The sequence below is a fragment of the Melospiza georgiana genome, chromosome 3 (assembly GCF_028018845.1).
Source record: "Melospiza georgiana isolate bMelGeo1 chromosome 3, bMelGeo1.pri, whole genome shotgun sequence".
Classification (NCBI taxonomy): Eukaryota; Metazoa; Chordata; class Aves; order Passeriformes; family Passerellidae; genus Melospiza; species Melospiza georgiana.
The window spans coordinates 104,163,898-104,187,768 of NC_080432.1; the positions used below are offsets into that span (position 1 = coordinate 104,163,898).

Below are 23,871 nucleotides of genomic sequence, written 5' to 3' on the forward strand. Positions count from 1 at the left end.
CACAGGGAGAACGGGCGTCCTGGTGCGAGCACAGCCGCGCCCTCGCCGCGGCTCCGGCACCGCCTGTGAGCGCCGGGAGCGTTGTGCCTTCCCAGTCCCCAGCAGGACTCCCTGGCACAGCACTGCCCAGGGAACACTGCCCTCCCCGGCACAGCACTGCCCAGGGCACACTGCCCTCCCTGGCACAGCACTGCCCAGCTCTCACACACATCCCCTGCCCAGGGAACACTGCCCTCCCTGGCACAGCACTGCCCAGCTCTCACACACACCCCCTGACCAGGGCACACTGCCCTCCCTGGCACAGCACTGCCCAGCTCTCACAGACACACACACTGCCCAGGGAACACTGCCCTCCTTGGCACAGCACTGCCCAGCTCTCATACACATCCCCTGGCCAGGGAACACTGCCCGGCTCTCACACACATCCCCTGCCCAAGGAACACTGCTCTCCCTGGCACAGCGCTGCCCAGCTCTCACACACACACACTGGCCTGGGAACACTGCCCTCCCTGTTGAGTAGTGCTTGATAAGTACACCACATTAAATAGTTATCTTCTCTCCAGCTGCCTGAGCACAGGAACACGACAGGCTTCCTCAAATAAATGGCAATTTATTTTCACTTTTGTGTGTTTCAGCCTCGTGTCTTCAAATAGTCCCTATATCCCCTCTGAAGAGAATTCCTTTTTACCTAGCCAGCTTTTCTTTTCCAAGCATTTATTGAGAGGAGACTTATCTTGAGGTATTCTTTTTCTTTCTTGCATATTTTTTACTCTTGACAAATTAGTAAGTCAAATTAATATGTAAGGCATTTAAAAAAAACAACAGCAAAAAACCCATAGCAAACATAACAATGAAATAAATTCAAACAAGAATCACTTCATTTACAGTTATGTTTTTTACAAGTTTTTTTTTTTACACTTTGTTTTAAAGAAGAGTTTACCAACTTTTTCAGCTTAATACACAAAAAAAAGACTTAGATGAGGTTCACTGTCTTACATTACACTAGCAGTACTCTGTACTGAGAGAGAAGCTTTGCTTCCAGGGTAATGCTGTGTCTTCACACTGAGACTTCTCAAAATATTCTGATACACAGTTTAACATAGAATCTATCAAATTAGCAGCAAAAAAGTGGTAGCCAGGTAATTTATTCATTTATTCTTTGCTCACAATAGCCTTTCATTAATCCATACCCATTGTTTAATAAGAAGCTTCAGGTGGGTTTAACATTCTGTCTCCAAATGATCCTGATAGGTCTTTTCACAAAGGCATAAGTCAGGAGCTCTCATATCCTTACCCTTACCTTACTTGGATAACCTAATGCAATGCATTTGGGCAAGACTTGGTCCATCTTCCTTTTTTACTATGCCCTGAGGTCTAAGGTATTAGCAATTAATTAATTTCAAGTTTCAACTAATTTCTATAATTTTATTCTGATTTTAATTCTGAAACAGTGTCATAAGTCGTGCATATACCTCTGCATTATCTAGACTGTGGTTACATTTTTACAATACATCTGGTTTCCCAGTTCCAGAGGTAGATTCCAAAGGAATTTGTAAAGTAGAATCCTTTTCTGACTATTCTGAAAATGGTGCCTGGACCAAAACTTGTTCACTCTCCCTATCCTCAGAAGTAAGCCACAAAAGACATAAATAAAAGGTTAAATTTGCTACAACTTCTGCAAATGAAAAACCCAGTTAGGCACCATTCCCTGACTTCTAATTATTTTTTAATGCTTATACTGAACTACAAGTTTCTGATAAAAATAGGAATGTGTTGACTAGTAAAACTATTTAATGATTCTCCTTGGTGTTTCCTTTTCATTTCTAGTTTCAGTTATTGGGAGAAAATGGTTGATCCTGTAGGGTTTCTTCTCCTCGGCCTCTCAGAGGGAAACATATCACTTACTGTTTCTATTTATCATTCAGCTTCTTTTCAGCTACAAGTCAGAGCAACGTGGCTATTAATCTGGAAGACAATTTATGTGCATACAGAAAAAATACTTCCATTTTCCTATTTCATGCTTTAGCAGGCATCATTTAGTGCAGCCTCTATCTCCTACTTTTTTCAACCCTTCTCAAAACAGAGGATCTTAACAACACACTTCATATCTCTTCTTGGTTCTCTTCTACACACTGCAGATTTAACATAATAGAGCTCCACCAAAGACAAAAATAAAAAAAATAAAAGGAAAAAAAGAATATTAATAAGCATTTTCAGTCAGCCAACCCAGAGCAAACAGTCATTCCTGGCTAAGCAAGAAGACATTAAAGGTGGACAGCAGGAATGGTGGCCAAGAGAACTGAGGGTTCTCTTGGTGATGAACACAGGGAAGTGTCCTCCCTGTATTCAAACAGAAAACAATGGCAGGAGATTACAGGCTGAGCCCACTTACACCAGCAGAGTACAGTTCATTTTCTTCACAGTGGCTGGTGGGGGCTGGTTTGGATTTGTGCTAAACATGGTTCATAATATAGAGATATTCTTGTTATTGCTGGACAGAGTTACACAGAGCCAAGGCCTTTTCTACTTTTTGTACTGCCATGCTGGTGAACAGGCTGGAGGTGCATGGGATGTTTGGAGGAGAGAGTGCTGGGACAGGTGACACAAACTGCCCAAAGGGATATTCCAGACAACATGACATCATGCTCAGCATACAGAGAAGGAGGAAGGGTCATTTGTAATGATGGTGTGTGTTTTCTTCCAAGCCAGCACTAGGTGTGATGGGGCCCTGCTCTCCTGGAGATGGCTGAACACCTGCCTGCCATGGGAAGGGGTGAATTCATTCCTTGCTGTGGTTTCCTTGTGTGTCTGCTGCTTTCCCTATTAAACTGTCCTTATCTCAACCCATGAGTTTTCTTCCTATTATCCTTCTCATTCTCTCCCTTGTACCACAGGTAGGGGAATGGGGCTTGGCTGCTGGCTGGGCTTGAACCACAGCACCACCTTACCCACACAGCTTGCTGTGCTTGCAATGAGCATTTCTAATGGTCTGCATGGCATGCCAATAATTTTACACAGGAAAAGCACTGCCTATGTTGTGAACAGAACCATCCACTCAAATGCACAGCCATTCCAGTAATGGAAGACAGAAGACACCTTTTCTGTGCAAAATGCTGTTTAAATATCTACCATCACAGGTGCTACCAACAAGTTGGGAAGTGAGTTAGAAATGCAGCCTCTCCCCACATCACTTACAGGCTGCTTAGTTTCCAAAAGTGCCAAGTCTCATGTCAATGAAAACAAAACCCCAAATTATGCTGTAAATATTCTGCCTGTTTCCAAACTGACATCCCCCCTCATAACATTCATACACACTATTTGGAAAATTACCATACATTTTGGATAATCACAATATTTAGGTATCACACTGTTACCAAAAGGTCTACTGTATTCCACCCTGTTTTTGAAAAGGTACCATGACATGAAAAAAAAAAACAAAAAACCCCAAAACCAACCAACCAACCAACCCAAAAAACAAACAACCAACCCCCCCCCCCAAAAAAAAAACCCACCAAAACCAACCCCAAAACAAACAAAAAACCCCCTACAAACAAAGAGAGCAAATTTGATAGCCAGGCCTGCTTAAGTATTTAACACAGGCCAAGCCTTGGCAGCAAAATGAAGAGACTAGGATCTTCAACCTAATAATGCACCCCCTTGTTACCTGCAAGTATCTAGCCTGTTACTCCTTAGATACAGTCTTCTCAACTCTTCACACTCCTACGGCCGGAATTCAGGTATCAGTAACACTGCAGTTAACCTGAGAACAATAACACTTTCACTATTACTGCATACTGAAAGAAGATCTAGGAGTGAAAGGGTTCCTGCAATCAGCACCAAAAACAACGGTTGAGTCACCCAGAATAATCTCTTTAAAACCTGCACCTCATATCTCACATATTTTAGGTCACTTAAAGAGATAAATTGTTCAGGCTTCTCTGGTTATTGTCATAGGTATGAATATATTATTTCTGAAAAACGTTTAACACCAGAAGCTGTCATATATTTATGCTTTTCGAACGGGCATCACAAGATTTAAGGCCATCTCTGCATCAACAGATGAAATTTAACCCCGCATCACACAACCCAGTGACAGCCGTACGTCCCATGTATCCTTCCAAATACCACACGCAGTAACTCCCGCAACCGGGAATCTCACCTAAAAGAGGCCCGCAGCCCCCTGGACGCTCAAGGTCAAAGCAGGACGACCCTAGCAGCCCAACGCCAAGCTCCTTCCCAGGCAGGCGGGAAGAGCTCCCTGGGGAAGCTCCACCACGAAGGGCGAAGCCAGGCCCCGCCGGCCGCCGCCGGTGCGGGCGGGGGCAGAGGCTCCGCAGCCCGAAACTCACCCGGGCGCGCTGCGGGGGGACAGAGCGCGGTGGGGAGCGTGGACAGCTGCCACAGGTCAATGGATGCAGCGTAACTAACAGGCCATAACCGCTTTCCCCGGGCTCCTCAGCACCTGCCCCTCGCACACAGCCTAGTACGGCCCGCCCGCCCTCCGCCACGACGGTGCCGGAGGGGAGGGGAGGGCAGAGCAGGGCAGAGCGGAGCGGAGCGGAGCAGAGCAGAGGGCCGGCTCGGCTCGGCTCCAGGGGCGGACCCTCCCCAACACCGGAACGGCGACGGGGGTGGAGGGAGGGGAGCGGGGGCAGCAGCAGCCGCCGCCGGGCCGCGCTGCGTGCCCGCACCAAGACCCCGGGGAAGGAGCGGAGGGAGCGGCGTTACCTGAGCGACCCAAGCCGGAAGAGCCCGACCGCCACCGGCACCCCCGCGCCGCCCTGACAGCTCCCGGCGTGCCCCGCGCCGCGCCCGCCCCGCCCGCCGCGCTCAGCCGCGCTCAGCCGCGCTGCGCCCCCTGGCGGGACGCGGGCTCCGCGGGAGCGCGTGTTTGCTTATCTCGCCCGCTATCTACTGAGCTTACAAATACAGCGCAGGTAAACATGGAAAGTGGGGGCTTCTTTAGAAAATTATAGTGCTACAGGTTGCCCAGGGAAGCTGTGAATGGCCCATGCCTGGACGTACTCGAGGCCAGATTGGATGGGGCTCTGAGCAATCTGCTGTAGTCGAAGGTGTCCCTGCTCACGGCAGCGGAGGTTGGAAGGAGATGATCTCTAAGATCACAGAATCAATTAGGTTGATAAGATCTCTAAGATCATCGAGTCCAACCTATGATCAAATGCTACCATGTTAACCACACCATGGAAGTGAGTGCCGTGTCCAGTCTTTCTTTAAAACACCTCCATTGGAATGTGACGCCCATTCCAATGTCTAACCACCCTTTCTGTGAAGAATTGCCTCTGGAAGTCCAACGTGAACCTCCCCTGGCACAGCTTATGACTATGTCCTCTTGTCCTGTCTCTGGCTGCCTGGCAGAAGAGGCCAATCCTCACCTGGTCCCTTCCAACCCAAACTGGTCTGTGATGCCATGATGTGATATTACCTTATGTTAGCAGTAGCTGTAATGGGAATTTTCTAAAATTTCTTGTGATTAGTATGCTTGAATCCTTACTACACATGAAAGTGTATGGGTGCCCACAAGGACGGTGTTCAAAGGACATTTTACTGCATTGCAAGAGTGATTTTTCAACTGGCCAGTTCCACAGTACAAAGGGTACAGCTCTTAGACTGTAATCTGTTCATTTTAAGTCATCATTACAGTTCTCAAATTTAAGCAAGCTTCATAATAGCAAACAGAGCTTATGGTTATAAATTACTTGAGTAACTGCAAAAGAAAAAAAAAAAAGGTGTGTTCAGCTTACATGATTAATATTGTAGGCTTTGTCTGAGGACACATATTTCTAAAATATTGCCAGGGGAAAATCTCATAATATTTATAAATCGTCTACTCAGTGACTTACGTTGCCAGCCAATATTTAATGAAGTCTAATTTTATTTTCCAGACTTGGGATAATAATAAAGAGTAAATGCAATTCCTTTTCTCATTAAACTATACCAGGAATCAGTAAATGAAAAATAGTAACTTTTTGGAAAGCTGACAATTTCCACTGGTTTTCTGAGGCATCAAGTAGGACTCTACGTGTCATGTATTTTTATTAAAATGGTAACTTAATTTTTTTTTTCTTTGAAGATACTTATAAATGCCTTTGAGAAGTAATTTTTAACTAGGTTGGTCATGCTTTTAGAGCTATTTAACAGTGGTGGACTTCACAGAGGGGAAGTGACTGTCCATAACTGACCATGTGCTTTCACATGCTACTGCATTGCAGAGTGGTTGGATGTCTAAGCTTCCCTTGTGCTGAATTTAGTAGTGGCAGTTACAGCTCAGAGCTCCAAAACACTTCTTTCAAATTGCCTCATCGAATTTATGTGCAGTGGCAATCAAAAAAACATTGCATGTCGTTGGGAAGAATATTGAGAACAAGACAGAGGTAGTTGTCTGGCTGCTGTGTAAAAGGCTGGTGCAGCCTCAGATTGATTACAGCATCAATTCTTGTCTTCACAGCTCAAGAGAGATATAGAGAAATTGGGAAAGACACTGGGGAGAGATGTCACTGCTATATTACAGCAAGAGCAATAATGACTGTGACTGTTCAATGCAGAAACAGAAGGCAAAGGAGAGGATTGATCAAATTCTACAAAATCATGAAAGGCAACAAAGTTGTTGTTAACCAACCCCCACAGTATGAGAATGAGGAGGCACAGAAAATTCTTTTCTGCAAAGGAGAAAACTTCTAGAACATATTGGCACCAGGGGCTGGGGACTTGGACACTATCTGTAGGTTGAAGGATACATTATTCATATTGATGACAAACACCTCCATAAGTGGACACTGAAGGAATTGGGTAGGGATATCCCCACAGGGGAAGTACCTGGAAACAACCACACTACAGAGCTCTTCCTTATTAGTACCTTATTTTACTGATGTTGGAGTCAAAATACTGGGCTGGGTGCAGCACTGATGTTAGATGCACTTGCTCTGTAGGAAATTTACCTTCCTTTCTCTGTAATTTTTTCACAGCAGAAATGGTGAGAAACCTATAATAGACAATTTTGAATAAGTGAGGCTCACACCCTGTGAATATTTAGGATTATTCATAACTTCGTAGCTTTGGGTAAGCCTTTGTAACATCAAAGGCCCTTTTACTAATACTAGGAGTCAAGTTTCCTATAATTACATGGGGTTTATGTTTGATGTATGACCTACTTGTCCACAACAATTTAGTTCACAATATAAATTTGTTTGTGAAGTAATTGGAAATGAAACCCACAATTTGGACTAATTATTTTTCTTCCTTAAAAAAAAGGAAACAAACAACAACAGAACCCCACACCACCACACTCAGAACAGCATGTAGACAGTACAGTCCCATGTTAGAATACTTCAGTAAATTCATGCTTTGTAAAAAACAACAAAATAACTCAGTTGAAACTGTCTATTGCCTGCTGTATTTTTTCCCCACAAAATCTAACCCTACTCCGTTTTCTTCTTTGGGACTCTCCTACTTGGTTTTGATAACTCCAAGGACTAAGGATTATTTCACTATAATCCTCTATTTGATCATACATTGCTATAAAAGTAACCTGTGCAAATTTGCCTATTTGTTTGAAGCTTTGCAGATTATGTTTTCAAATAACTCTCTGCAACCACAGAGGGTCTTGTGACTTCTTAAAAAATAACCACTTCTAATATTGCAGAAAGACTCATATTTTCAAGTGGAAGTTTCTTTCTGTGGTGTTCTTGAATACTGAGCATCAACTTCTTATGTACTGTGAGGGTGGCATCCTGGATGAAGTGTGCAGTGGTGACAGTGTTCATAGGGTAAGGGAAAGTCACACAGGTGTGTCAGGGTGCACTTACAGTCCAGATAAAAGATCTCATGAGAGGCAGTAGAAAACCTCACCCTTGAGCAGCAGCTGCCTGGGTTTGCTATGAGTTCAATGTGACAGCATTCAAAAGCTGATGCACATGGATCAGGAGGAATTCAGAAAGACTTCTAAAGCTGCAAGAAAGGGTGGAAAGGGTTTTTTTTCACCAGGCAGGGGGTGAGTAGTGGTGCCACAGGACACAGTCCCTAGTACTGGGGAGCCTGGCAGCAGTCTCATCAGTCTCAGCAGAGGCCTCTGCACAAACTGAACTTTGTGGTCATGATGGGGTGACCCCAGCCAGCTGCCAGCTCAGGGGTAGAACCAGAAGAGCAAAAGCATGAAAAGCTGTGGGTTAAGACAATGATGTTTTAAGAGGATGAGGGAAAGAGGAACAAAAAATCCCCCCAAACACACAGACAATCACTCACCACCTCTGACAACAAGACTGCTGATGTTCAGTCAGTATCTGAGCAACGGTCACTTTGGAAAGACTATGCCCTGAGTTTTTATGGGCATAGTCTTTAGTTTTTATACATCACTGTGCCACGAGTGATGTAATGTGCCATGGAACATCACTTTGGTCGATTCAGGTCAGCTGTACAACCTCTTCCCCTGCCCCAGGCTCTTCTCCACCTCCAGCCTATTTGCTGGGTGGTGTGGAGTGAGACCCTGAGGAGGCCTTAACAGTGTGCAGACACCATTCAGCAGCAGCTAAAACAGTTTATGATCAACCCTGTTGGCTACGAACGCGCAGCACACACCCCCAGGCACAGCCCACAGCTCCTGTGGGGAGGTCTCCGCTAGAACAGACCCAGGCTCCTCCCGGCCGTGGTGTGGCACGAAAGCAGGAGGCGACAGCCCGGTGTTGACACAGAAGAGATTGGGCATAAGAAAGCCCCGTGAGACCGGCCGGTTGTGCAGACCTGGACCCTGGGGCTCGGGACCCGAAGGGACTCATGCCTGGGCTCCCAGGCCCGACTGTACGGCCGGCAGCGGCCAAGATGGGGGCGCAGCAGACCCCGGGACACCCTCCCGCCATTGCCACCGTCGGGACGGAGGTGCTGGATCCTGCGCTTGGATCGCAGCCACGCCATGCAGTGCTACGGGCTTGGGGAGGAGTGACCTGGGAGCTGTTCGGCGGAGAAGGATCGGGGGGATGGCTGACGCCGTAGGAACGAGCGGTGCCCAGGTGGCAAAGAGTGCCAGTGGCACCTTGGCCTGTATCAGGAACAGTGTGGACAGCACGACCAGGGCAGTGGTGGTTCCTCTGTGCTTCGCAATGGTGAGGCCGCACGTCCAGTGCTGTGATCAGTTTCTGGACCCCTCAGTTTAAAAAGAATATTGATGTGCTGGAGCGTGTCCAGAGAAGGGAAAGAGGGCTCTAGAAAACTTGTCTTAGCCTCAGTCTCAGGAACGGCTGAGGAGTTGGGGTTGTTTAGTCTCGAGGAGGGTCGGGGGGACCTCACTGCTCTCTACAGCTGCCTGAAAGGTTTTGGGGGTCGGTCTCTTCTGCCTTGCCTACTGTTGACAGGACTAGCGGGAATGCCCCTAAAGTGATAGAGGAGACGTTCAGATTAGACATTAGAAAAATCTTTCCCACCGCGAGGGCTGTCAAGGGCTGGAATGGATTTGCCAGGGCGGTGGTGGAGTCACCATCCCTGGAAGTGTTCAGGAGGCACCCGAATGCAGCGCTGGGTGATGTGGTTTAGGGGGGCTCGGCGATCCCACGCAGGCGGCGCTGTGACGGGCGGGCGGCGGTAGCGCGCCTGCGCCGGCGGGAGAGCGGCCCCTTCCTGCGCGGGCCGGCATGGCGGCAGCGTTCCTCATGGAGATCAGGCGGGCGACACAGAGCGCGCTGCTGGTTGTCCGGTAGTGCGGGGCGCTGCCGCCCGCCGCCGCTCGGGCCGTGCGGGGCAGCCGGGGGGCGCGGCGGGTCTGGCTTTCGGCGTCCTTAGCCTTCAGCGCGGGGACCGGCTTGCCTGCGGGCGCCTCCCCCTGCTTGTTCGGCTCGGCACTACTGTGCAAATAAATTTTTCCTGAGAACGGTGCATTGTTTCTCTCGGCTGCTCCTCGTTCACCACGTGGATCTCGGGGCGCGACTCGGGCTGCGGGGGAGCTGCGGGCCGGCCTGTGTAAAGCAGCAGCGCACCCCGACAGCTCCTTCCCGAGGCATACCCGTTGCTTTTCCTCCGCAGCGCGGCGGCGGAGATCCCCAGCGCGCCGGTGGAGGTGTCGGTGTGCGCGGATTCCGTGGAAGTGAGGAGCGGCGGGAGCTGCGATGCGGCGGCGCTGCCGGCAGGGGTCAGCCTGGCGCCGTCCTCGTGCCGCGGGCTCCGGCGCCTGCGCGGGGACGGGCTGCACCTGCGCGTGCGCCTGCGCGGCCCGCCGCCCGCCGCCGGTGAGGGCGGGCAGGGGCCGGGCCGGGCAGGGGCAGGAGATGCGGAACGGGGGGATGGCGACCTGGGACATGGGAGGTTTAACTGAGAGAGGCTGGGAAGTGTGGATTCTGTAGGGCAAACACCTTCTGGAATTGTCAGCTTTAGAAATTGAAAGTGCAGAAATGACGCAATGAAAGGGAACCGCGGTGTGTTTGGGATCTGCTCGCAGTTCTCCCCTCCTGTGCTTCCCCATAGTACCTCAAAGTGATTTTCTTTCTCTCCTATTCCGCATTTGGTAGCGGAAAATCGTAGAATCATAGAATGCTAAGGGGTTGGAACGGCATTCAAAAATCATCTAGTCGTAAGTCCCCGCTGTCATTGGCAGGGATACATCCCACTATATCAGACTGCTCAAGGACTTCCCCAAGCAGGCTTTGAACCCTGCCAGGGTTGGGGCATCCTCAGCCTCCCTGGGCAGCATGTGCCAGTGTCTCACCACTCGCACTGTAAAGAATTTCTTCCTAATATTTAACCTAAATTCTCTTTCTTTAAATTTGTACCCATTCCTCCCCATCCTGTCGGTAATGGAGTAATCTGATTCATCCAGGCAACCACTATGCTTGTCCATCCTTAACCACTTAATCATAAAGGGTTTGTGTTGGGACTCATTATTCTCACAGCTGGGGTTTCAGAGGTTAATGTCACAGGTAACATCTGCAAAGTTACCTTCTTTACTTCCATGATGCTAATTCAGGTCTAGGATGTGTTTGCAATAAATAGAAGGCATGAGAGTACAGCTGTTGCCTTCTTTCATCCTGGCATCCAAGCTCAATATGTTTAGATTTATTTAATACTATGTGACACAGAAAGATATATTAAATAACACAAAATTGGCATTCTAAGCTTTTAAAGTAGAAAAGGATGATAAAATACGTAATATACAGTAATGCAGCACCAGAAACACATTGGAATACTCTGTGAGTATGCTGAGATGGCATCTGTACATTTATCTGTAATGCCTGTGCTTTGACAACTCAGTTATACTAAAATCACTTAATGTGTCCTATTAACACATGTTAATGTTTCAAAAGACCAACGATGCACTTTTAAAAATCAACCTTGGAAAGTCATGCTAGTGAAAAATAAATATGTGAACGAGGTGGTAATCAACATGTATATTGGATAGTCTTAGTTACCCTTTGATGTTTTATATTATTATGCAAAATAGTTGAAATTCTGGAACATTTTAAAGTACTTTTCTCTTTGATTGTATCCTAAATTTCAAATACTGAATGTCAGTGCTGAGAGTAAACTTTGATTCTTAATTTTGAGAAAGTAGCTGATGCAAAGCATATTCATACCTACAGCTGGACTTAAAGTTTTACTTTTCTTCCACTTAATGTTGCCAGATAATTTAGGGAGACTTTTATAACTTCTTTTTTTTACTTTGGAGAAGTTGTTTGAGCTGCCTTTTGTGAGACTCTTTTTGCTTTCCTGGCCTGCAGAGGCCGTTGCTCACTATCTTTTCCTGGAGTGGCTCCACAGTGGTTGGTTTCTTACCTGCCTGCAAATGTAAAACTAGTGTCTGACCCTGCTCCCCATCCTGACTATTTGTGTAACATATCCCCTCATATTGCAGAGACACTGATTGTCAGAAATATCATTACAAAAGAGTGGCATTGAATTTTGATTTTTATAATCTCTGCAATTATATCAATATTTCAGTTTCCCTTCTAAAGAAGATTTGCACCTTGAAAATAATTATTCACATATACAGTTCCTACTTAGTAATATGGGGCATGAGGTGGAGATGACAAGTTTTTCCTAAATCTAAATACTTGCTTTTAAAAAAATTAGGGTTGTGTTTAAAATGTCAGCCTTTGTCTGTTAGATTTATCCTTTTTGGTTTGAGGTATTTGGCAAGATTTTTTTGTACGAGTGATTGAAAATTTTACATTATTTTGAAGATTAATATATTTCCTTCCATCTATAGATATGGTTTTTACTTTGAGGGAAAGCCTGAAACCCAACAAGAATTACATCTTTTACTGTCAGTCCTGTGGTGACATCGTAGTGAGCGACCGGTGAGTACTGCAGTGTCTTGTATTTATAGCAATAAATGCCACTGTGATTGGTATTCATGTTTATTTTGTGTACTTTGAGACAGCTAAAAGTTATTTATTTTGAAACTGGTAGACAAGAACACATTTGAAGCACTGCAGATGACAAAAAGCAAAATTACCTGAAGCAGTTTTTAGCTGTTTATTCATTTGCTCCCTGATTTTTTTCTTTCTCTGTATTTCAGGTATCCTTTTCAGTTCTTTTCAGTCTCTTATGCATTTCCTTCAGTCATCATGCTGTAATTATAAAGTGGTTGCTCAGAATGGGGATATTGACCACAGCTTCCTATTATCTTTTAAGCAAAGCCTGCCTCCACATAGTTCAGGGATGCTAAATTTGAGAAACAGGAGCTGTGTCTTAGCTCTGTGACTCGTCCTTATCTCTGTTCCTTAAAAAGTCTGCAGAGTGAATGAGAATTTTAATAAAAAGGTGCTGCATTGTCTAGCTCTTCTAATGAACAATTTTGAGGGCTTCAGCTGAATATATGAGAATTGTTAGAGGTGTATTTACAGCCTTTTATGATCTGTGTGGCTCCTAATACTCAAAACAGTAATACAAATATGTCCCATTCTCTAAATTTGTTACTTTCTTGTCATAGGTATAGATTTATGGCTAGCTGAATGTAACTGAATGATGATTTCTTAACTTTCTCTTCTGAAATGTCTCATCAGAAAGTCTAGTAATAACTCTTATTTTGATACATTTGTAAAGTAGAGAAACTTCTAATTTGTATTCAGTAACATTTGCTTTCAAAACATGTTGCCCGTTTATATTTGCTTCTCTGAGTGGGAATTTTCCTGAATTTCAGCACATCAAATTCATATCCATGTAGTTTAAATCTTTTGGTTCTGCATCCTGTAATGTGACATGAGCAGAATTTTTGAGAAAGGAAAAAGAATGCATGTTCATGCCTTCTTACTTGGCATTTCTCCTTAGAGGAAGCCTCTGAATCCCTTGAATGTTGCTAAAAACCTTAAGACACGAGTAGAAAAGTGGAGCTGCCAGTGTATCCAACACATTCTGTTCCAGCATTTCCAAAAGGAAGAGAGTAGCATAGTCAGAACTTCTAGCTGCAGAATTCACATGTTCCTCTCTCCAGGAAGAATTAAGTGTGACAGTGACCGCAAAGGTGGAAGGATTGAAGGGAAATTGCAGAACTGTGTGAAAGAGAGCATATTAAAGTCTGAATTACTAGGCAGGGGTCTGTAATAAGAAACACCTGACATCTAGAAAATCATACCTTTAAGAAGAAATAAATGGGGTAGTGTAGATAAGGCTGTGGAGAAGACATAAGATTGTCCCAATATCTAGAAAGTTGCTGCAAAGAGGGTGGCAGTAATCTTCAGTTGAAGCACGAGGAATCTAGGTTAAAATGAAAGGAAAAAAAACAAACCAACAAACCACCCCAAACCTATTCTAAAGCTTTTTTTTTTTGCTGTTAGAGACTGCATAGGAAGTCTTCCTTTTAAAGGTTAAATTAAGAAATGTACTAGGAATGGGTTAAATGTAAGTAATCCTTTCTTGGTGCACAAAAATTTACTCTGTGTATTTTCTGAAATCCTCTGCCTCAGTCTGTTTCCTTCCATAAATCTGATAGCTCTTCAGAGGGTTATGCTCTTTCATTCTTTTCCATTGCCCTCACATTACACACATTAGAGAAAATTATTAGATTTTTTTTCTTCCATCATGCAAGAGCTGCAAAGATTTAGGGATACTTTCTTTTTTCTTTCTCTCCTTCTAGTTGGGCTAAGTGTACCTCATATATAAAATAAGTCTTTAAGATTTTATTTCTGTCATGAAGAAATTCTTAAAGGCTTGTGGTGTGTGGATGCCAGGTGCCCACCAAAGCTGCTCTATCCCTTCCCTCATCAGCTGGACAGGAGAGACTGAATGTAACAAATAATAATTGGTACTGCACAAATATTCCATGGAAAAACTCATGGCAGGGGGAATCTAATTTCACTTTTCCTACATAAATAGTGTTAAGCCTGACAGTTAACTGACAAGTTGGGCTGTCGCAAGATTTTTTAGCAGTAAATAATGGAAACTGCAGTTGAAGAAAGGCAGTTGTTTTTCTTTTTCTCTGATAAAACTGAACAGTTATTATATGTTTAAAAGTCTAAAGTCCATTTTACTTCCAGTTTTCACTATTTTCAGTAGACAGAATGGTATTACTGGGTATTAGTTAATAATGGCATTTGGGTTTACTTTTCTTCATCCAGTCTTACAGGGGTCTCTATGGTCAAATACTTACCTTAGACTGGAAGATCATCTAAGAGTTATATCCTTATGGCAGGGCTCTTATAGACTGGTTCTCAACTTCATACTTTTTAAAAATAAGTTAATTAACTACTTTTCTGGGTGGAATCTGGGAACTGTCTACAGCAGGAGATTCAGCCTGGCTGTATTAGACACTTTCAGGAGAAAGCTACTCCTAAAGGTACCAATCTAAGAATTGTTTGTTACTCTCTGACTGTGAATGCAGCCTAGGTGTGTATTTTCAAGTACAAACTCAGCTGTTATTAGGAGCAAGTTTGGAGAGATAAGTCACCCTGTTTTCTAGGATTTATCATGTTTGTTAGTAGCCTCAAGTTGTTTTGTTTGGTTTTTTTTTAGGAAGGCTCTGTTTTTATGAGTTTTACATTTTTCCAGTTCTGGTAACCCAGGATATGGCTTCCCACCCATGAGTGGCAAAAGCCTAAAATACAGTGGAAATGGTTTATTTTCTGTGTAGCTCAGAGTTAGGAGGAGTTTGTTTAGGAAATTCCTACTGGTTGGAAAAACTGCTTTTGTTGGAAAAGAAGTGAAAATCTTTATGCTGTAGACTGTGAGAGTAAAGAAACATTGATTTAATGAAAGAGGAGAGCATGAGTCTGCAGCTTAAGGTAATGTCTTTTTTTTTTCCCTGTAAGAACATCACTGAGCTTTTTGTTACTTTTGTATAAAAAGCAATACAAAGACTTTTTTTTGCAGTGTGAGTCCAGGCACCGGAACTAATTGTAAAGGCTGATGAAGAATCAATTAGACCAACATCAGAACTAAACTGTCACTTTGGCAGGACTGAGTAGTCTCTCAAACAATATATAAGACCACAGAAAATGAAGACAAACATGGGCAGTGCTGAGAGGTGATCTTACTTAGTTTTGGTAAAGCTGCATCAGAGGATCAGTTATTCCAACTTTCATCTGCAGGTGGAGCAAGCAGAGTTTAAAATTTATTGTGGATCTAGATAAAAAGGATTTTTTAAAATAAAACATTTTTCTTTCACCCACAGAACAATTTAAAAGGGCCCAGAAGCTACAGTGGGAAGAAATGACATCTTCAGAAAATGTTAGTCTGGGAACTGCAGGAAAGGGAGGATGTCTAACTTTTGGCTTAGCAGCTGTGTTTTTATTTGCAAATTAGCACCATAAGCAAAGTTGTATTTGCAAGTTTTAAGTAAGGAGTAGAATCAAGAAACTCTGGTGAAGATTTCGAGCGACAGCTTAAGAAATAGGGTAACCATTCAAGGAGAGCAGAAAATGCAAATCCAATACAACTGATAATGAAATCAAAGTATTTTTCCAGAGACAGTATCCTTGGTCCTTACAGCTACCCAGTAGAAAGGGATTTGCCTTTTTTGTATATGACTTCTGAAAGTCAGATCTGACTATCTGAATCTAAATTAAGATTGAATTATCCTTTGTTTGTTGTTTAGTTTGTTTGGGTTTTTTTATTGAAGATGCACTGTGGTATTTTTTTCAGGTTTTAGCTTTTTCAAGTCTGGTATATGAGACAATATGCTGAATCTTGCTGTGGCATGAGTCTTTTTCTATTGGTTTTATAGCAACATTTGATGCAAGGGAACTGTACAAGAAGTAATAATAAATGTAGTTGCAAATGCTCATTGTCATATTTTTCATGACTGGGTAGAACTGTTTCATTTTTGCATGTGATTCATTTCAAGAGAGGACTGTGTCAAATTCTGCCTTTAAATCATTGAAGATTCACCCTTGGGAAATGCTTCATCACAGATTTGGCAGGAAAATCAGCCTTTGCTTTCTCAGAATTCACCCAAATAAAGTGCCTTTGTCTGGAAGGAGAGCCAAGCACTTCCTTTTGAGAAAATGCCATACTTCCCCCACTGTTTGTAGCAAGCCTAAACTCTCTTTAAGTGTCTTAGAAGTGAAATATAATATAACTGAAATTTTTGTCTTCTCTTCCCTCTAAGGAAATTTCTCAGAGTTCTTCCTCTACCAAGTGAAAACTGGAGTGATTTAGTTGAAGATTGGTGTTGTCACCCTGACCCCTTTGCCAAAAGAACTTTGCACCCTCAGCATGGTGACTGTTTTGTTGGAGACACTTTTCTTCTGTTGAATTCAAGAAATGAATCACGTGTGCCTGAATCTCCCATGTGCTGCTCAGATGCTGCACGCTGTGTTTCGCAGAGTGACTCCAACTTGGTAAAGTGTTTTCTTCAAATAGTTCTTAGGTGAAGTTATTTGGACTTTTTCATTGTAAAGTACTTTTTTTTAACTAGTTTATTTAATTTGTATGTATTACAGAACTGTTCTGAAGGTCATAGGGAGTTCTTGACGTTCAACTCTACAGAAGCCAGAAAATATTCCAGGCTATGTTTTACATTTTCTAAAGCTCACACCACACTCTTGATACTGACCTCAGTATGCAAGTAGAACTTAGTACTAGAAACAGAAGCTACTTAATTATGTAGTTCTAAACCCAAATATTTTCCCCCAAAATTATCATCAGAATTCAGTAAATTAATAACTGTGATGGGTTAGGTGTTTGTTAAAGGGTAGTGGAGCAAAGAATGAGGTGGAAATTGAATTGGAATTGTTTTGTTTTTTTCTTATACTGTGAGTTGAGGCATAATCCTGACTATGATTAAAGAGAAGTGGTATTTTTTTTCTCTCATTTTTTTTAGAGTTGGAAATATCAGAATGTGTGCTTTGCATTTAGATGTGGCTGACTTAGGTTCTTAAAGGACAGTAAGGAAATTGAGTTTGTTTGCTCTGTCTAGTGAAAGGAACCTGCCATCCTGTATTATAGCTCTTCATGTTGATATTTCTGAGGTGTTCCAGGGTAAGATAGATTCATCAACCAAGTCTGTAGGAAGAAGGCTGTCATTTGCCTTAGAAACATCAAAATTTGATGTTGCCCATCACCATTTGTTGGTGTTTATGTTTCAGTGGTGGGATTAAACCCATGAAGAAAGACAGTTCAGTGCTTTACTTTTGGACATCTAGCACCTGTATGAAAGTTCAAGCAATGATCTTTTTTCTTCTGCCAGAAGAATGTCCAGAAACTCAGGTTCACCAAAACCTACATTTCCATAAAGCCTTTTCTGTTAATCTACTGCTTTTCTGCATTTGTCCTGACAAAGGTTGGGCCTACACATGCTGTATTTTCTCACAATTTGAAGTATTAAACTGTCTACACTGCTGCCTTGGCAATTTGTGTCTGTAAAAATTGATGGCTTATTCTGTAGAGACTTCCAGCATGAAACATTTAATCTCTTAAGAACCAGACTCCCTGATTTCTACCTGCTGCTTATAGTGATATGTATTATCCCCAGAAAGAGTCATCAGGATTCTTGCAGTTCAGTGGCTGCTGTTGGGGTGCTCCAAGCAACCCCTCTACATGGGGAGCAGTTCTGTCCTGTGGTTCTATCTGCAAGGCTTGCAGCTTGCTCCCTTTGGTTTCTTGTTCCATTGTTCTTTGAAGAACAGAATATGCAGAGAGGAAAATAAGGACTGATATGCTGGAAAGGTATCAGCATGGCAGATGCAGATTACTTTGGCTCAACTCTGTGACAATGGAGTTATTTCTTCTAAGTTTCCTTAAGGAGGTGGAGTAGATGATACCAAATTTCCAAGAGGACAACGCTTTCTGCCAGTGCTTGCCAAAATGAATTCTCACATTTCAGTAGTCTTAAAAGAAATCTTAGAACACCAGGAATAAATATGGGAAGAGGCAGTGCTCATGGAGTTCATATTGCACACTTCTTGATCAAAGAGAATGTTTGTGAGTAAAGGATTGATTTGGAAGCAGAAACATAATAAAAGGATGTGGAACAAAGATTTTATTGAGATGTTGGTTGAACCAGGATAACAGCAGAACTGTTGAGTGAGGGAGGAGGCTGTTTTATGTCAGGGGCATACAGTAGCAGTTTAGTGTGATGAATTTTCATGTTTGCTTCCTTATACTTGCATCGAAGTTGAGAATTTGTTCCTTGTTTGTATCCAATCCCTTTTTCTACATCTTTCACACTTGCAATGAATTCTCATTTCTGTGTTTGCTTATTTCCAGCATCACTCAGTTGCCAAGCAAATGAGCACAACTGTTAGATCCAGCAGAAGCTAGACTAATAAGGAAAAAAACCCTCATACTGGAGCAGAAAATTCTTCCATAATATGAGTAATAGAAAGTTACAGGCAAGACAGATTGCTATTGGCATAAATGTTCTCATTTTAGAGAATATTGTTGCAGTCTGCCCCAGTATGAAAGTTCCTTTTTAATTGCATTGCAGTTCTTTGGAAAGTGTTTGCCTATGACCAAAATAGTAGCAGGAATGTACCAGAGATGCTTAAACAACTTTTTCCAGACTCCAGTGGGACCAAGACAGCATCCATCCATTACAAACATATTTTTCACATCTATTAGTCTTCCAGTGTAACATAGTTCTTAAATGTCACATGGTTTTGCAGCATCTTAATAGTATCTCTGGGGGAAAATATCTTTCCTGACACCATATCAGGGATCCTTAGGAATAGGAACAGAAACTATTAGGCTTGTGATCCACCTGCATCTGCAGATTGCCAGCAGCTGCAAGTTGTCAAACAGATAAATTGTTTTAATTAGTTGAGCTAAAACTATCCCTTTTTCCATTGAAGCATGATACACGGAGTTAGTGATGTTTTTAGGCACAGTTCTCAGTCAGCACCTGTAACTACAGTCAGAAAAAAAATACTCAAATTGTAGCTTTCAAGGAAGTAGTGTGTATTCTGTGCTTGTACTGTGCAGTATTTGTACCAGTCTGAAACACTGGCTTACACAAAACCATGTCTGTTTGTCCTTGCTTTTCACACTGAGCAAATGATTTCACTGCATATGTTTGAGAGGACTAGCAAGGTAGGAATTGGGAAAGGGAATAACTGCATATATATGAGTCAGATTCTTTTCCTGATCTCCATAACAAGGAGGCTGCACTTCCAACATAGTCAGCTCTCAGGTTGTTAGTTTGGTTCTCTGTTTTTGACCATCATTAAGGTTATATATATGTGTACTGCTTTCAGATCAGAGCTCTAGTTGCTACACCCAGGTTAATAAGCCCACACAGAACCAGTTCTGAAGTTTAGACTTTGGATTAAAGTAAAAATTGTGCTTGCTTGTTTGATGTATTGAATTTCAATGTTAACACTGTAATTAGTAGGAGTCTAATAGGGTAGATTTCATCTGGAGGTGAGATCTTCTCCACAGGGCAGTAATAGATGCATAAAGCTAAGGCAAATATTCAGTGATGTTCTGGAGAGTGTAGAGACTCCTAGATATTTTTATCCACATTTTTTATTTTTAATAGACCCTTGATGACATTGCTTGCTCTGAATTTATGAAGACCTTTTGAACTTGTTTATACTTTTAATATGAAAAATGCTTTCCTATAGTGAGTACTAAACTGTATTATGCATCGTGTGACAAATGCCTTCCTGTTTTTTTGATACAAACAGGGTTGGAATTTCATAGCATGAGCTATGAGGGAATATGTTTTGTTTTTTTTTCTGTTCAGCTTTTCCTAAACATTTTTGATTTTAGCTATCTCAATGGTACCCCTCAGTTTTCTGTCTTCCATATGTTTTCCTGCTACATGTATTTTCATGTTACATATGGAAACTGTTTTGCACTTCTGACAGTTATTCTTTGTCAATACCTTTTCTGTATTAGTTTGAATAGAGGGAGAAGGGTTGTTCAAGAACAGAATCCACTGCACCTTTCTGGCATATCCTGCTGTATTTCTCCTGTTTCCTAGTAACTCAAAATAATCTGCAGACATTTTCTGCTCTCTGCTGAACATTGAGTTGGTATTCAACTCCTATAAAACTGTCCACAGTGAACTGTTACTAGAACTTGTTACTGAATAATGGTAGTCACATTGCAGCATACTATTTCATGTATATATTAGGGAGTACTTAATTTCTGGTGCATTATTTTACCCTTAGCACAATCAAATGTAGTTTATCGTTTTATCATCCAGTCACTCAACATTACAAGATTCTCCTGTTAGCCATTACAGATTGTGCTGTGTGGATATATTGCTAGATTTTAAAATTAGTATGAAACATGCAAGCAAGTCCAAGTGTAGAAAGCTGAAGTTGTTAAGGCAAATATGTGTGCATGTAAACATAAAGAGGACAGAAACGAGTAAAAAGTTTCCTGTCTGCTCTGTAAATTATGCTAAGCTGCGCATTCCGTTTTCAGAATATCTGAGTGACGTTTAAATGATTTTTTTTTTGTCCTACAGAAGTCAAAAGAAGATACCAGAGTAATTTGTAAGCGCTGCAAGACAATGCTGGGAGAAACAGTTTCATCAGGTATGAGATGTCCAAACAGAACTAGACTTGACTGCATCAACCATTGATCACTGGAGGTTAAAAACACTGAAGGAAAATAGTTTATCAATAAGGTGCTGTGTTATTCCTGTGTGTTTGTCTCATTCCTTTCTGGAACAGATTAAGTTGTTGCTTCCAGTGTTAGACCTTGAACATTACTTTCAGCAGGAATTTTGGTTGTCTTTGTTTCTGTGGAATATTTGGCTAATTCCAAATCTTTGGAAGACTCAATGCATGATTCCAGTTTACTAGAAATCCCAGTAAAAGTGGAGATTTGAGAAACTACAGGTTGCTTGTTTTCCTGTCAGTTCTACAGAATGAGTGAAAGGTAATTCAGAACTTGACCAACACAACTAGAAGCTGAAGATTGCTAACAGACAGCCTGGTTTTGTGGGGAGGAAGTCTATTCAAAGAAACAGGTTATGCCTCATCCGATGATGAGCTGATGAGATTATTGGTTTAAAAGATGTAATTATATTGGATCAGCAGGGTTTACTTGAAGTGGTGTAAAGAAGAGGGTCTGGCTGTTTTTAAAATTCAGCTATTCTTGGCAGAGAAGCAATGATAAGACTGTTATTAGCAGGATTCATTCTTTCATCTTTGCTCTCTTCCACTGCATCAGTCAGTGTGAGCCTGCCTCAGTTCAGAGATCTGGTGAATATAAAAACGTCTCAGAAAATGCAAAGTCTGTTTAAGAAATGCCATAAGGTGAGACAGGACAGAAGATCTTCTGTGTCTTCTGTTACAGAATGTTCTGATTGTCCTGTACAGGGATCTGAACAATACAGGCTTTAATGAAACCAAATTTAAGGTACAATGTTTGAAAGCCCTCAAAGCAAGATGTGACTTTGGGAAAAGAGCATGAATAACAAGGTCATGAGTAATAGATCAGTGGGAGTGGGGAAAGGCAAACACTATCAATATGCAGGGATTTGGTATGCACTCTGCACATGGCTGAAGTTAGGATTTCCATTGTTTTGACCATGTTTCTTCAGTAGTACAGGAGATTTTGGTAGAGTTCAGAGCACAAAAGAGATGGATGATGTAAGTCTAGGCAGAACCATCTCTGTGAAAGGAGACTAGAGAGCAAACTTAGACTGGCATGCTTTGGTGCTTCCTCATGAGCAGGTATCAGTGTTTTGAAGATAAAGCAGGATTAGAGTGCTGTAGCTGTGGAGACCAGGTTCAGCCTTGAGATTCCCCCATGGGCTATTCCTTCCCCCAACTCTCCACATTTACTTGTATGATTTTTTTTTCTTGGGAAATCACAGCTTCTATCCCTCTGCAAGCAAACATCTGAATTCCCAATCCCCTTGTAGCAGTAGCACCAATTCCTTACTCAGGGTAATGGCTGAGGAACTAGAGAGACTGAACTGTCTTTTCTTCCTGTCTCCAAGAACTCACACAGCATGGAGCAGACTTAATTAAATTTAGAGGTAAAATATAACTTCCTAACACTGAAGATAATTTAGAAAGTGTAGTATTTACCTGGAGAAGGGGTTACCAAGCCTTTGGAGGGTTTAAAACAGATTAAAGTGTGCTTCTGAAATATTTGCTTTCATCAAGTTTTAATGATATGTGTGGACAGAGATCAGATAAAACCCTTCCATCCTTAAAACTTGTGGACCAAATTAATCTTCCAGTTGTTCACATCTTGAGACTTAGTAGAATGAATTTATGACTCTTAACCTGTTTTGCTGGCCCTCTGGTTAGGCTGTATTTGCAGCACAGACCCAGATCTTCGATGTGATCATCTTTGACCTGCCTTCATGGATGGAGGTTAAATTATCTCCTCAAACACCTCCATTTAGTGTGAAAAGCTGTCTTAGTGGAGCTTTTGGTGGACAGTTACATTGAAATTCAGAATGTATGCAGTGTTAACATTGAGTGAGTGTGATTTTCGGAAAGAAGTTCCATTCTGCTCTTTGAGCAAAGAAGGAAATTATTCCCCTGTGTGAGCTGTTATTAAAACTGTCTCCAGTGATTCACTGCAGCATTACTAAGCAGCAGAGGGTACTAAAATACTTATGTAAGCTATGCTGATCTCAGTGCTTTAGGAAAGTTCTTTCAATTCATCTTTTGGGTTTGGCTTGAGCTCTTGCTTGCTTGGTTTCAAGATGATTGTTCCCAGCATTAAACAAAGATCAATATGAATGAGAAATTGCTGATCTTGTAATTAGCTTGGAGCAGTTTTCTTCAGGCAATGTAGGTTTTTTTGTTATGGTTGCTTACATACTCCTACAAACCCAAGCAAAATGTAATTGTCTGCTGCACCTCTTAATTGACTACTAAACAAATACTTGACTAGTGTAGTGATATGGTGACTTACAGTCTAATCTTACTAAGTTGGTTATTCTGTTACAGTTAAAAAATACTTTTTCCATTTTAGGTACCATTAAATATTATGTCACTGAGGTGGTTATTCAATCAGCTGAGGGAGGTTTCAGTCCAACACCAAGGTAACAAAATAATCACATAATTTGCTCAAGTATATGTTTTAGAAGGGATTCCAGAAATGCTCTGATGTTGTCGTTTCTTGAATAATTGCATATAATAACAGAGTGCAATTTTATATATTCATCACAGAATTAAGCATTGTAAAGGCAGAGTAGCCTGGATTCACTCATGTGCAGTTTTGTTTGCTCATCTTTGAGTGTGATGCAGGAGATTGTGTGTAATTTGTCACAGTGTCTCACTATTGAGATGATATGCCAAAATACAATACTTTTTTATTTTGAACTCTTTAAATTTGCACAATGTCTGGTGACTTATTATGGAAACAGAAGTCTATTTCATGTAAAGGTAAATTAAGTAAAGTTTGAAATGTTTAATTTGAAGTAAGACTTTTGAATTTTCAAGTAATTCAGTTTGAATTTAAGACTAAGATGAAACCGAACTTGATCTAGCTACCTGGTATCATGTACAATGGTTTAAT

General features: G+C 42.1%; 2 protein-coding genes across 6 annotated transcripts in view; one reads left to right on the forward strand and one right to left on the reverse strand.

Moving 5' to 3' along the window:
• Positions 1 to 4,797, reverse strand: part of DOP1A (DOP1 leucine zipper like protein A) — a 60,726-nt gene extending 55,929 nt beyond the window's left edge. For 4 of the 5 annotated variants that reach the window (XM_058021645.1, XM_058021643.1, XM_058021644.1 and 1 more), the window contains exons 1-2: positions 4,729 to 4,776; positions 3,665 to 3,760 (exon numbers count right to left, since the gene is read on the reverse strand). The gene's annotated coding sequence lies outside the window, so the exon portion shown is untranslated. Of the gene's footprint in view, positions 1 to 3,664; positions 3,761 to 4,728 lie in introns of all 5 variants that reach the window. The other variant, XM_058021642.1, reaches the window with a different exon arrangement.
• Positions 4,798 to 9,635: 4,838 nt separating this feature from the next.
• The window catches only part of UBE3D (ubiquitin protein ligase E3D), a 75,641-nt gene continuing 61,405 nt past the window's right edge, over positions 9,636 to 23,871 (forward strand). Inside the window, exons 1-6 of the mRNA XM_058021487.1 lie at positions 9,636 to 9,700; positions 10,027 to 10,229; positions 12,203 to 12,293; positions 16,541 to 16,772; positions 20,849 to 20,918; positions 23,326 to 23,395. Of these exons, the coding sequence (XP_057877470.1) occupies positions 9,639 to 9,700; positions 10,027 to 10,229; positions 12,203 to 12,293; positions 16,541 to 16,772; positions 20,849 to 20,918; positions 23,326 to 23,395 (728 nt within the window). The 5' untranslated portion in view covers positions 9,636 to 9,638. The remainder of the gene's footprint in view (positions 9,701 to 10,026; positions 10,230 to 12,202; positions 12,294 to 16,540; positions 16,773 to 20,848; positions 20,919 to 23,325; positions 23,396 to 23,871) is intronic.